Source organism: Phaethon lepturus, unplaced genomic scaffold (assembly GCF_000687285.1).
Source record: "Phaethon lepturus isolate BGI_N335 unplaced genomic scaffold, ASM68728v1 scaffold9570, whole genome shotgun sequence".
Lineage (NCBI taxonomy): Eukaryota > Metazoa > Chordata > Aves > Phaethontiformes > Phaethontidae > Phaethon > Phaethon lepturus.
The window spans coordinates 52060-66809 of NW_010509813.1; the positions used below are offsets into that span (position 1 = coordinate 52060).

The window sequence follows — 14750 nt, forward strand, 5'->3', positions numbered from 1 at the left end:
TGTTGGTTTATGTGGTGCCTTCTCCATTGCTTTATTGTGACTTTTAAATTTAATCATTGTGGATGTGAGAATGAACCCCAAACTCATAATTATAACATTGGAGTGGGTCTCTCTGCCTTTTACTTAACTGAACATATTTTCAGGTAGCCTGAGGCAAATGGAAAAACTGCTCAGATCCAGGCTGCCTTGTTTTCAACTATGCTTTTGTACTGCTATCATACGTACTTTTTGAAAGAAGCTATTAAAACACTTGGTCTGCATGTTGCAGGAACTGTTGCTAAACGGTTGATTGGAAATCATCAATGCTTGCTCCTCACTCTAAAGAAATGTAGTATTAAAAGTAAGGCTCTACATAGAAATGTCAACTTAAGGTACTGCTCAGTTACTGTATTGGAGGGCTTCCCGTAGTCTGGAATCTTTCAGTTTGGGGTGGTTTTTATTCTTTTATACTGTCTTCTTCTTGTGGTCTCACAGCACAAGCTTTCATGGGACTCTTGAGTGAGTGAGAGCTCTGCTGAAGAGTTTGTGAATTAGGGTCTTACTCTAAGCTATTTAGAATGCAGCTCGTTTTCACATTTTTAAGACAATTTCCTTATAACTGAGGCTAGTGATTAAATATTTAATATGGATCTCTTTTCTAACCAGTACCAGTTTTTCCTTCTTCCTAGGCAAATGTGCTTTCTATTCAAAGTCAGTGGGAATGCGTACGTGTGTGTGTGTATCTGGGTTCTAAAATCATAGTTAGGTTGTTGCAAGTTTTCTAGGGAAATTGAAGCAAATGACTATGTGGTTACATAGCGACCAGAGCAGCATTAAAAAATAATTTTCATGGAAGAATTTACCATACTGACTGGTATAATTACTCTTCCATTATGCAGTTTTTAGGATCATGGTGAAAAAATAAAAACCCCAGACCAACAAAACTCTGTAATTCATGATGTTTACATGATTCATAATTTACAATGGGAAGGAAAAGGAACGTTATGTGAAAAAATGCTATGCACATTTTTGCACAACATTCTACTGATATATGAATCATGCTTGTCTTTGGTTAACTCAAGGGAAATAATCCCAGTAATGTATGTAAGGCAGTCATGCCCACATGTCTGGGGTTTTTTATATCCAGATTTCAGTGGAAAGAGAGATACTTTTTAAACAGATGGCAAACAAGCCCTTTTTCCCCGAACTACTTAGCAAATTTAATAACATAGCTAATTATAGGACTGTGTATGTTAATCCATTCATGTGCTTGCTCCATATATTTAATGTCACAAGTCAAAGGGATCTATGAAATTGCTGCACAATGGCAGCTAAATTACATCCAGAAAATATTCCCTCTTTAAATATACTTTTGAGACCAAATCTCTTGGGATTTCTGTTGGCAATTCAGTACAACAGCTAATGTAAAATTCTGTAGCTGCAGTCTGGCAATGATGTTAAGAGAAGCTGAAATACATTTAGAGGCTGCATTTGCCTGGTCTAAGGTGATGTCCTAAGTAATATTTATTCTCAAGGGTCAGAAGGAAGAAGGTGAGGTTAGTCATTCTCTGTGAATTTTCCCCTTGGCTGCTGGCTTTCTCATGGGGCCGTGATGCTCCCAGGACTGTTGGCAGGAGCACCACAGCCATCTGCTAAGTTGGAAGGACTGTTCCCTTCCTCACTCAGAGCTACTGCATCTCTTTTAATGTTTCTGGACCCTCCACTCCACTACAGAGGACCTGGTCACAACTGATGAAATACTAGACCAGGTCAGCATTGATTCAAGTATGTCAAGCACCTACATACTACCGAGAGCAGCCTGTTCAGGGTCAGTGAGTACTAGGAGCCACCACTTGGACCTCTGAAGCATTACCTATCTTTGCAAGCAGGAAGAAGCCTGAGTGCTTCTTGGTGGTGCATCTCATGTTATTTTGCACGTGTTAGAGCTAAAGTATGTGTGACGCCATTCGTAGTAGAGGTCAGAAGCAACTTTGAAAACATGCATCTACAAGGGGAGAGGCATGCTAGTTATCTGTGAGGACAATGGCTCATTTGCTGTGACTGACAGTCTGGAGTACCTTGTACCAATAAAAGCCTGATGTGAAGTGTCAGATGCACTGAGTAAAAATATATGGGGTTCTTACATCAAAAGCTGTCTGTATGGCAAGGAAAACAAGCCAGAACCAGACCGTCTCTTGGTTAGTTTTCTATTTGTCATATGTAAAAGATTTGTCAGTCAGGAAGATCTGGCTGTTTATATCACCAGTTCTTTTTATGTAGAATTCAAAGCATATTACAAATAAAGTATAAAAATTCAGGTTAAAAAATGTGAAACTTGTAAGAGAAAACAGTAATACCGTCTGGAACAGGTTAAACACCAAAAAGGGCAGAGAAAATTTAGAGTATCCGAGTTCCATAATCTATGGATCTGCCTACACATATCTGTTTGCTTCAAGTGCTCTTTGTGACCTGTCAGAATTATTTAAAAACTTTGAAAAATGTATGGAAACTAATTTAGTCACATATCACAGACTAGCTCAGGAAAGAGAAGAGCCTCACAAATCACAAAGGGATTAAGTTGGGGAGGGATTCAGGAAACTGAGGGTTGGTGATATCTGTTTCTGTGCAAGTGCCATCCTCACCCCCCAAGTGTAGGGGCGAGGTGTCTCTCAGTTCATTTAACCATCGTGGCTTAAACCATTCGGTTCCCACAAAATGCTGAAAACTCAAAATATTCATGCTGCAGAAAGTGGTTGAAAGCTAATCTCTTGTCAGAGTTTCCCGGCTAATTTCTATCAGAAAGATTTCCACTGAGACCAGGCAAGCGACTCACTCCTCTCTGCTAGCACCAGCTTTCTCTGGGGCCTCATCCCAAACCCTTAGCTAGCCTGTGTCTTTACTCTGAAGGCAGCATCCCTTCCCCATGGATGTATTTCTCCGAAGTGCCTTGCAATCCTGGAACAACCCCTCCCCTGTCTCCCAAATCCTATATTCTTCCCAAAGTCTGTAGGTTACTTTTAAAAATAGAGCATGCCCTGGCTGCATGTCTCACTGGGCAGAGGGCCTACTGCCTGTCATCCTTGATGTCTCTCTTACTACTTGTTTCAGCTGGTTGTTCTCTCGGTATTTAAGGGGTCTGTTGTGTTCCACACTTTCAATTAAGGAGGAAAAATGCTCACTCTGTTGTAAGAGTGAAACTGGCAGTTGTACGCTTTGGTTTGTAGCATAAACAGTTGCACAAGGATTCATTGGCAACCTTCCCTTCACTAAGGAGGCTATCAGCTAAATGTCACAGATGTGTCTGGGTCTTGCCAAGAGCTGGAAATGTACTGGGAAACTTCTGAAAATGCCCTCAATTAAAAAAAAAAGCTCTCAAGGATATAGTGGACACGTGCTAGCTGCAGCAGAGGATGGAGATTCTCCGAGCATATGGTCAGTGTTTCTTCTTGCATTCCTTCTTACCTCTGGAGTCCTCTTCCTCATGTAATGGGCTGTGCCTCTTCCCCGGCTCGAAGCAAGTCTTCCTCCTCAGCAGCTCACTTCTTCCGTGTGGCCTATAAAGCTGAGCTTTTCCTTCTTGGTAAGAGGATCACAAATAACACAAAACATTAAAAATGCCCTAACCCCTTGACACCTTTGTTATAGCCAAAGCAACAGCATGACCTTATTGCTGGAACACATGCCCTTCCTTCCCTCATCACCCACGATCGTGGTTTAACTACAGCTAATCCTGCAAACTCTTCCTACCCAGCTGAACACTTACCAGCGCCTAAGTAGCCCACTGACATCGGTGGATTACTCCGGGTAGTATGTCCTAGGAAAGCTAAAGAAGTGTTTGTACCACTGGGCCATTTGGTTTGCAAGCTCTTGGGGGATATTATCTTTTGTCTATAAAGTAACATGCACACGCACAGTGCTGTATAAATAATTAATAATAACAGAACTCACATCAAACTAGAACATATGAGAATTAGTACCACCAACTTTCCTGGCTGCTAGAAGAAAAATCACAGAATTACGGAGTTTGGAGAAAGCCTCATGATAGCATATCTGGGTTTGTGGAGTTCACCTCACTTTGGGGAAGTGTTTTCCTCTGCGCCAGAGGAAACATTGAAGGACCCTCACCTGGCAAGAAATGCACAGGAAGCATATTTTAAGTTAATCCAAAATCTGATGAATATCTCCCAAAGGTAAATTAAAGCTCTTATCACCCTGTCTAACCTTTAATTGCATAACACAGGAGGTCTGGGTTTTATCAAACTATTGACTCTTTTCGTGTTAAGATTTCTTTGGCTTTCAGCAATGTTGCACAAATTGTTCCTTGGTGAAGGCCTTAAGCAATAAAATAAAACTGCTAATTTTCTTTCCAATGCACTCACCCATTTTGTCCTTAATTTTTATTGTACTCTTTTCTCTCTAAAATATGACAGAATGAATCTGAATGGATCCAAGTTATCAAACAAAAATAAAAGATTAAACCAGGGAAAGCAAATACGCAAGCAAACCAGAGCTGAGAGGCCACAGAAGCGTGGACCTCCATGTGATGTTATAATACAACTTCTGGATTAAAGACAAAAACAAAAGACTACCTTTTTTTTAATATGGTTAAGAAGGAAAATAAGCCTAAGGTACTTGTTAGAACATAGTTCCCTCTTGACTTCAGATGTAACAGATGGTTTCTGATTCCAAGGATCCATGAGAACGACCCTTTCTGTAAAGATACTGAGTATGTCATGGTCATACATTTCTGGGGCTTACATCACCTGTTTCTCAGAGGGAAGTTCATCACTGAGGTGCAGTAGTCATGAAGGAAGGTATTTTCCTTCTCAGTAAGAAGACTTATGTTTCCTTATGGGGAGGGTGGCATACGGACGTCATATTCAACTGCTGTACTTCCCACACGCTTTTGCAGACCAGACTGAATTGTAAGATACACAGGGTGAGATTACTATGAATTTTTGTTGAACTGAGAATGTCTTTAATTAGCAGGTAGAATACACTTTTCCACCTTCAAAGAATGCTTTAGCCACCAAAACATGGAAGTCACTGGGCTACTTTCCATCTCCATGGTAACTACTCCCTTTTGCACAGAATAATTTAATATTCAGCGGTTCAAGTGAACATGAATAACTGCCTCTTGATCAGCTTATATTGATATTTCACTATTTTAAGGAAAAAAATTGGAACACCAGCCTCCTTCTATGCTACTCTGCAAGTACCCTAAGCACCAGGTAATAGGAATACTTTTCCTTTCTCACTGATTTAGTGAATGCTGAATAGATCTGTCCAAAGTGAAGAGGACTAGCTGAAGAGATGGATGACACCCTGCTTCAGCAGCGACTACGGCTTGGTGACTCAGGACCTTCTCCGAAGCAATGTGCAGAAGAAGAAGTTAATGTCCAGTCTTAGCTACTGAGTAAAAAGCAGATTTTTGTCAGTAGGAGTTCCTCCTTCACCAGTACTTTATATCTTGCCCAAACTGGTAAATATCTCTGAATGTCTACAGGATAGGGTATTCTCTCCTTGGAAGAAAGGGATCTTTCATCCAGCATCCAGCTTCAGAATCCCGAAGTGTCTGGAGCAGAAAATAGTTCATGTGGCTAAGATCAAACTGCTTCTGAACATGCCAAGAAATGGAGATTTTACACAGGCAATCTTCTGCTTTGAGAGGTTGGTTGTCTGTGCACTTTAAGATGTTTTGTGTTAGATCTGGAGTGCACAGAGATTTTTCCATACCTAGATTGCCCCCAAGTACGGCACTTGAACATTTGTGTATCTAGAATGCAGGTGTTTCTTAAAATAGAATTCTATTTTCAAATTGGCAGATAGATCATCTGTATACATATATTTAAATGCACACAGACACACAAATATATGTAGGTTGAATCCATTCACACACACAGAAACACACAAGTATACGTATAATATTTAAGTGTAGTATGCATATATAATGATATAATGTATGAAATATATTATATATAGAAAAATTATTAACTCCATTAAAAAAAAATACTGTCCTGTTTTCCAAATTTTGAAAAACTGCTGTTTTGTGTTTATTCTTCAACCAAAACTAAATGTGAAGGACTTCTGTTTGTAGAAAGAAAAAACCCCATGATTTATTTGGGAAGGGTTTGTTAGGGTTTTTTGGTAAAGAAAAGGAAAAAAAAAATCATGGAAGTTACAGCGTTTCTGATTTTTCACAAACTTTTTTTTCACAAATTTTTTTTCACAATTGGTGAAACTTTTGCATCAGGTCTTGTGCAAATCCAGAATTTAAGAGTACAACTGAGGCATGCAGAGGGAAGGGACAGAAGTCTCCTGCACTTACCTTCAGATGCTTGCAAAATCTGATGCAAAGTTTTGTCAATAAGGGTGTCAAGGCCTTGACAGTGCCCTTCCTCCTCGACAAGCCTCTTACTTACTTTTGTAGGTCTTCACAATAGGCTGATAGATCTGCTGGTATTTCAAAAGCAGTTTCAAAATTAATCCAAAGGTGATATTCAAGATAATTGTGCCCAGTTGGCACCAGATTTTCAGAAGACATCAGAAAATCTCATCCTTTCTGGTATATTTTAACTAGGTCAGTGCTATTAACAGTCTGGCCCTGGGTTATTTTGTCTGTAAGTTAGAAGAACCATTGAAATAGTAGCAACATCTTTCTCTGAGCTGCGTTGATCACATGCAACAAGTATTTCACAATAATAAGAGTAGCTTTGTTGAAGTGAGCTGCATAAATTGACTGCACAGCCTTAGGCCTGGTGACTTTTCTTTTGTAGGGAACTATTTCTTCTCCGTGCTCATTTAATTGTTTACTCTTACCATGTATTGTGCATGGGAACTGTAGTCTCTGCTTACCAGATACCTCCCCACGCTACTTCTAGTGCATCTGTAAACAATTCCCAGCTTTAGGAGTTATTGTTGCGGTTGAATTTTCAATCACCAATAACCCTAGTGATATGACAACTGGGGACTTGGTTAATAAGGCTGTGTGTAAAAGCTGGTCGGAGTATAGTTACTGGGCTGCACTCTGGACTGGTACATCTTCCTTGACAAGAAAAAAATTCTGCACCTCTTTTACTTTTATATTTTGTTTCTGTATAAGAGGAAGTCAAGTTTGATTTGCAATAAGTTGTCATTTTACGATAATACAAGGCAAGAAAGTTCATTTTAAGTACTTGAGTTGTCACACTTATATTTGGTCTAGGTAACTATGTGGCTTGGGGGTACAATATTCGATTAAATTCAGGTTCTGTTGAAGTCAATGGACATACATCTACTGTCTTCAGCAGTGCCTCGATGGAACTCAGTCTCTCAGTTTCAAAAAAATCGAGTATGTTTTAGGAAATAGGTAATTCAATTTTTGCACACAGATGGATGTCACATTTTGATTTCTTTTTCCCTACCATATTTAAATATGTCTTCTTTGCTTTGAACCACATGTGAAGACTTCCTATCTTTAAATCTAAATAAATTAAAAAAAAACCCAAATCTATCTCCAGCCCAGTTCAACAACAGTGAATTAGGAGTGGAGCAGGGGGTAGAAACAGGCCATTTTAAAACAAGGAATTAGACTACATTGATTTTACTATTATTGCCCTGGAATATTTTTAACAGGTACCAGTGGCTTATAAAAAAGAAAGTCTATGCTGCACATATAATCACAAACAAAAGTAAATAAGCAGGCTTAGGTGATCTGTTTTAATGCACAAAGATATTTTTAATATATTGTAATGAGAGCCATAAAATGTTTTATCCAGGTTAATTTTCCTCTCATTTACTGTGTGCTGTCGGATAAAACTTCATGGGTATTCAGGCTCCTCTAGATCCTGGTTATCATAAATAAAGGAAAGTTTGGCCCTTAAATAAGTTATATTTTCAGGTTAGCAATCACTCTGTTTTGCTTTCCCTCTTCTCATAAATCAATTATTGAGGTCTATTTAATTAAGAACAGATTAGAAACATTTTCATTGTTGTTTTTTAAATTTCCTTTGTACTGTAGTGCTACGGAGTTAAAACACCAAGCACAAAAGTGCACAGCCAACCATGACTAACTGCATAAAGCAAATAACAAGCTGTATGATCAAAAACGAAAGCCAGTGCCGTTCATGTGGAATAATAGAAATCATACCACCAAAACACTTCATACACGTCTCATCTACCACCGTACACACTTGCTCAGCTCATATCACGCCTCAGGAATGCGGCTGCAAACAGAAAGGGACCTGCACGAGAGGTAAATACCCAGAGGGGAAGCCGCGTTTCCCTGTGCCTCATCCTGACGGTACCTCACCCCTTCAGCTTGAGATTCGTCAGCTGTGGGGAGGGAAAGGCAGAGCAAGCTATTACTCAGGACATGCTTCTTTCCTTCCAGCTCTTCTGGAGATGTCCTCAGGGAGCTACGCCAAATATATGTGCCGAACGCTATTGCTCAGCGTGGATAACTTTCCATGTTTGAGCTGGAAGGCTGGTGAAGGACAGTCACTATCCATTCCCACCGGTCACAGAACGATATCCCTCCAAAGCAGACATAGTCCCTGTCTTCACCATCATTAAAAATAACCTTCTACCCTCTGCTGACTTTTTTCAGGGGTTGCAAAGGTCATTCTTATTTCAGCAAAGGCAATCTTACCTGCTTATGGTGTGCAACTAACAGTGGGGAAATGCTGGATATTTCTGGGAAAGGATAAGGAGATTTTACCAAGCCTTTTTTTTGTTTTTTTACATAGTGTTTTGAAACAGGCAAACGGAAAACCAACCCTCTGCCTATGAACTGGAAAACAAATCCAGCTTAAATTTTTTGCTCAACTCTCGCTGCAGGAAATGGGAAACCTTCTGCTGTTTCGTGGGGAATTGGAGCAGGCCAGAGAGACGAGAACAACAAGAAGCAGCCACCCGCCAATAAAACGCATGTAGTAAAGTACTGTCAGAGAGATCAAGGGCTTTGCGTGCACTTCAGGAAGGATTCTATTTCACTGTCACTTCAGGCCAAGGGGGAAGAGGTTCCATATTCCTGCAGTCATTCATCCTGACTACTTCCCTACTGATTTTTAAAATCTGTTGTGGCTCAGCCCTTTCCTCATGCTTCAGAGGGAGGAGATGGCAGAGGGAATAAGAGCTCCCGAGGTTCCTCTCGTTATCCAAAGACCCTTTAAAAATGCTGCTGATGAGCGCTAAATCTTTTAAATCCTTTGACTATGACATCGATCAGGGGAAATTATATGCCAGCATAATTCTCTCTTGAATTCAGTAGGGACTCTAGCTGAGGGGTAAATTCAGCTCCACTGTAAATGGAAGGTGAATGCTGGGGTGGCTGGGGAGAGAAATCTGCACCCTCTTCTCCAGCTCTATGGCCCCGAAGCTGCTGCATTTTGCATTTCTTGGAAGCAGCACGTCTGTCCCTTTGGAAATCAGTGCTACATGCGAGAACAGAAACTTCCAGAGTTGTTGACAGGCCAGCGTGCAACTGGAGATGGTAACGCAGATACAAAATTAACCATGCAAATTCTTATCTTTTGAGTCATATCAGATACCCCCATTCACTCAGTGATAAGCCTTTTCCTGTGCAAGTTCTTAGTTCACTGACCCCCAGAAGGTGTTGAGAAGATTTTCTGAGAGGGTACCTGAGGGTCCTATTTTCTCCTTAGCATAATTCCTCCCAATTAATGAGTGTATAGGTCCAGAAACGATGACAATTTGGGTTCTGAGTCCTTAAAGATTTGAACACAATGTTCACCACAGTGCCCTCAGCAGTCTGCTAGATACGCAGACAGCCTATCCTAAACCTTGTTCCTTATTCCTGCCTTATTCCTAAGCACCAGTTTGCACCTCAGATCCACATTTGTAAAATACGCCATTTGCTCATTTTTGAAAGTGCTCTAAGATCCAGGATGAAAAATGTGGGATGTGTGCTAAACAGGGAACTAAACTATTCTTGGTGCTTGGCAAACACAGGTTTGACAAAGTTTCTACCTCAAAGAAGGCAAAACCTAAAAAGTAATAATAAAAAATATTAACTGCTGTCAGAAAAGTAAACTCAACCCTTTTAGAACTAATAATAACATTCGAACATATTGATACTCTTAGAGTGTCTATCATTAGCTAATTATTAAAACTAAATATAAAGTTTGCTCTGTTCCGTGTGCCCCTATTTACAAAATCTTATCTAATTTTAGGAAGCAAAAGCAGAAAAAAAAAGTTACTGAAGGAAAATAAAATGGTTTTCAGATCACTGGACTTAAGCCCTTCCCAGCAGCTTTCAGATGTTGCCAGCTCAGGAATGAAGAGGAACAGCTCTGAACTGACAAGACTGAAGACTGGAGACAAGTCCATTGGCTGCTGCAACATCTCTCGTGCAAGTAGTTTCCATGGGCTCTTGGGAGGTTGCTTATGGTAATGCCAAACTACATTTAAAGTGCGTTTCTGTATGTGTGTGTGTCAATACTGCAGGATTTTCTTTGAGAAGCTTCTCATGCATGATATGCAGGTGGACAGACTGAAACCTCTTCATTGAGACAGGAGCTCTGGCGTGTCTTAGTGGCACCAAAATAACATCACAGTTCAGGTGCGGTATCTTGACGAGCTCCATACTGAGGTCTCTGTGATCCCATCCATACCTGTAGGGAGCAGGAACTCTTTCTTCAGATTTATGCCAGGAAAAGCTCTGTCTTAGCCTTCATTGGAGCCTCTTTGGTGAGACTTTTAACCTGTGGCTTGGGAGGTGCTTTAAAACTGCCATCTGTGTGCACTTTATCTCAGGCTGCACAGAACTTTCTGAGTTGTGTTTACAACAATTATTAGTCAACCTGGCATTTGGAAAATAGTTAGAAATCCTGCTACTATATGACCCTCCTCCTCCAATCTTCTCCATGTTTCCATAGTTTTGAGGAAAAAAGAATGAGTCCCTCAACTCAGTTACTTGCCTTGTTTTTTGTCAAAGTCAGAATCAAGCGTGCTTTTAACCAGGAAGAGGACCTGAGATGATAGCAGTTTCATAGAGATTGTTCTTTACTGTTGTCTTGACTGGGGGGGGCTGAATGAATCTAAACAAGCTGGTTGCATGCATTTGGTTGCAACTTGCTCATTTAGAGTGAGGTGAGCGTCACTTTGCTGGTCTCCACATGCACTGGAGCAAGCGTGGCGCTCAATGCAGAGGCCACCTGCAACAAAGCAATTAATCTGAAGTTTACTGGGCACATTTTTGTGGCTGTGCCCAGAGAATGGCACCAAGTATCAAGCTGTAGCTTGAGCTTCTGAGCAAACCAGTACAAAGGGTTTCTCTGCAGTGACGAGACAGGGAACACACCACAGAAGTTCTGTTAATGCCAGGGAGACTATACTGCCAGTCTCCTTGTCACACCCTGCCCAGCAAGCTCAGCTTCTTGCCCATAGGACAGAGTTGTCAAGGAATAGGTTTGCCTCTTCCTTTTGTTCTTGTTCTCCACGGGAGGGGACAGTAATGCCATTTGTGTTCTGCATACTGACAGGTACTGCTAAAGCACAGACTGAGCGTGTTTCTGAGCTCTCTGAGCTGGCTGCGGAGGTGAAGGAGCAGTAGAATTTCTGCTCTGGTTGTCAGTTAGGTAACGTATGCCTGAGAAAGACGGTGTGCAAGAGCTAATTATTTTTGTATGCTGCTGCCTGAATAACTGCCAGGTGTCAAATGCCTCTGGAAATCTCCCAGTTCTGTGGGAACTGAAAAGTTCAGCTTGTTCCTGACTCTTTGATGGAGTCAGACCCTAGAAAACTGCAGACTTTTAGCACAAAGGTTCCTCATCTGCTGTGGGGAGAGTGAATCATACTCATGAGAAACATGAAGTAGAAAAAAGGACTCCAATTTTTTAGTGACCCACCGATTCTGTAAGAGCATGATGCATGCTACCGTGAAAGCCTGTCCCAGAGGTGAATCAATGCCACCGTACCTTGCACCATTTCCTTACATTGCTGTTTGTCTGCTTTCCTGCATGAGTCACTTGGGTTGTGATCCCTGGTTTACATGCTTCTAAAATCTCGTGCAATGTTGTTGTGACTGTTATGCAGTTGGTAGAAGCTTAATGTGTTTATTGCATTAGGTTTACATAAAATAAAATATCTATATTTTGGATAAATAAATGACAGAAATGCCAGGATGGCTGCTCTAACACAGTAAGTTTGTAGAAGGTGGTAGCATGGGAAAAGGTAGGTTGAACCCTGGCTTTGGCGTGGTAGACAATTATTCATTAGTTTCTAATTGTTTGGGGTTTTTTTAACTTCATTCTCTTAGTTGTCTACCTGTGAATGATAAAGAAAGAGACGACACTGTCATTGTACACATGAACTGATGTGGTTTTACTGCATTTGGCCACACACTTAAAAGAAATATGCTGGTACAGGGCAGCCACAGTCTTATCTCTGCTGCCACTCCTTTCACAAAAGAATGATCTTTACATCAACAGTTTTCCATCCTTGGCTTGATAACATTGCAGTCCTACCTTTTGCTGTTGGTCCGAATGCAGAGATTAAAAACACTCAGTTGATGCAAACGGTGGGTTGATACAACACACAGTATGGGGTGTAGATGTGCTTCACACAACAGAGAGCAGAATTGAAGGGGAAAATGTTGCTTGGAGGCAAGACGCCTCTTTAATAGATTATGGCAAGGAAAATCAAATACCATATCTGCTTTTTTTCTGGAGTATATCGAGACTGATCATAACTAACATCTGTTCATGTTAAGCAAATACTTGTCATGATTTAAACTTCTGTTTGCATACAACTCTGAGTAGTGCATCTTAAAGTCATACATATTCATATAGAATGAAGAATGCATAATGTCTGCATAAAAAGATAAGCTGTATGACTATATATGAAGACAACAACTACAATTCTCACAGCACTGTCATTGGTTAATTTTAAAATATTCAAGCATTATTTAAAAAACAGTAAGCTGAACTTAAAACTACACTACGAAAAAATTGTGTAACTGAACCAATGCTGACTTGTTTTCCTCAATATTAATCAATTTTAAAGTTTCCCTTTTTTGTCTAACACTTTTTGTTAATTAGTTTTTATTTTAACCTCCAGTAACATGATCAGACTTCTTCTGCCTCTGGGCAATTGAGTTATGCTCTGATCTTGAGTTCTAAGGGAGATGTTCAATTTTATTTTTTTCCAGAGTTGAATAAACAGTACCATGTATACTATCTCTTGTGTTAGAACAGTGTTGTCTTCACATAAGACTCAAATAATGGTATTAGTCGTTCATTTCCTTGTACACATACACCCTATTGCGTGTTGACAGGTTTATAAGGATGCAGTGGCAGCCGTGGGTGCTGGGAAGCTCCTAGACGACAGCCTTTGAATCCTTGCAGTCCTGAGCAATGGTGCCTGAGTTAGTCTGTTTATTGTCTGCTTTCTCTCCCAGATGCTTGACTTGTCTGAAAGATTAATACATTAACAAGAGTGGTAAGGTCCAGGGTTGCACATCTTTAAGACATGTTTATTAGCAGATGGCACATGAGATTCAAAGGTCACTGTGGAAGGTAACATTTTAAAGTGAAACAACAATATTTATGCTTGAATACTATGCTGATGAGATCATATGGAAAAATGTTTCTGATTAAATTAGTTTATAAATAGCCACAATATATCTATTGAAAATTCCAAATGCCACTTTCAGTCTTCTTTCTTTTATTCTATTACTTCCTAATTTATTTAGTAACACAAGACTACCTTCATATGTAAACAGACCAGCAGCTAGAAAGAAAGATCTCTACTGGACAGACAATTGCACTTTCTTAAATAACTGAAAATCCAGTGTGAAACCTGGTCCTATTGTCTACTACTTAAAGCTAATATTCCATATAAGAGTTTTTTAAGACGTGAAAGAACTTTTAACTTCTAAATTCTCTAGGGTAAGATTCATCTTGCAGACCTAAGGACTTATTGGCAGATAGTGATCCTTATTTACAGGCGATACCATGTCTTACAACACATTTGACAAAAATCATGTTATGCTACTTACACAGAATCCATACAATGAAAAGAAAATCCTTTGCTTTAGGATTTCCATAGGAGGACTGACTGTCTCATAGCTCTTAGTAAACATAATCAGCAACGCTAAACCTGAAATCTTGTTTATCCTCTCAAATTGTCATAAAATGTACATAAATGCCAGATGAAATATTTTTGCACAAGTTTAAAAGGGCAACTAAGCTCTTAATTAACATTTCTTATCTACCACACCACACAGGCATTAAAAAGCAGAGAATTTAAATGGTACTTACTTTTCATGTGATCCGTTTTCAACTTTCATAGCCCCTTCCACTGGATCCAGTCCTTGTTCTGAAAACTGTTTCAAGGCACTTAACGCTGCCTAAAGAAAAAATGAGTTGTCAAAAAACCCACTGACACAACTGTATTAACACCAAATGAAGGGAGATGTGTATTTTGATATTCTGGATTTAAATAATTTCCTGTATATTGAAGCCATTTAGGCTATAGAGCTAACAGAGTGGGTACATAACAGCTCCATGATAAACAGCTGTGGCTGTGCATGGGTTTGAGGACATCTTCTTCTTCCTGGGTGTATGAGTGACTTCCATTTGTCTTAATGCAAGCTTCATCACCTACATGAAGAATACGATATACTTTTAGGATTCTTGCCTCTCTGGCCTGTAAAGTCTCTTCAGCTTCCCCATGTGTTTTCCTAGAGCCCACGCTTTCTGGAGCTCCTGTGGACAAACTCTTGCCTTGTAGATGATTGCAGAAGATGTGAGCCAACGGGAAGAGGTTCA

The 14750-nt window shown here is 40.0% G+C and overlaps 1 protein-coding gene across 1 annotated transcript in view; it reads right to left on the reverse strand.

The window, feature by feature from the left end:
* Positions 1 to 12282: 12282 nt before the first annotated feature.
* Positions 12283 to 14750, reverse strand: part of STAU2 (staufen double-stranded RNA binding protein 2) — a 62473-nt gene continuing 60005 nt past the window's right edge. The window contains exons 2-3 of the mRNA XM_010286763.1: positions 14241 to 14329; positions 12283 to 13391 (exon numbers count right to left, since the gene is read on the reverse strand). Of these exons, the coding sequence (XP_010285065.1) occupies positions 13298 to 13391; positions 14241 to 14329 (183 nt within the window). The 3' untranslated portion in view covers positions 12283 to 13297. The remainder of the gene's footprint in view (positions 13392 to 14240; positions 14330 to 14750) is intronic.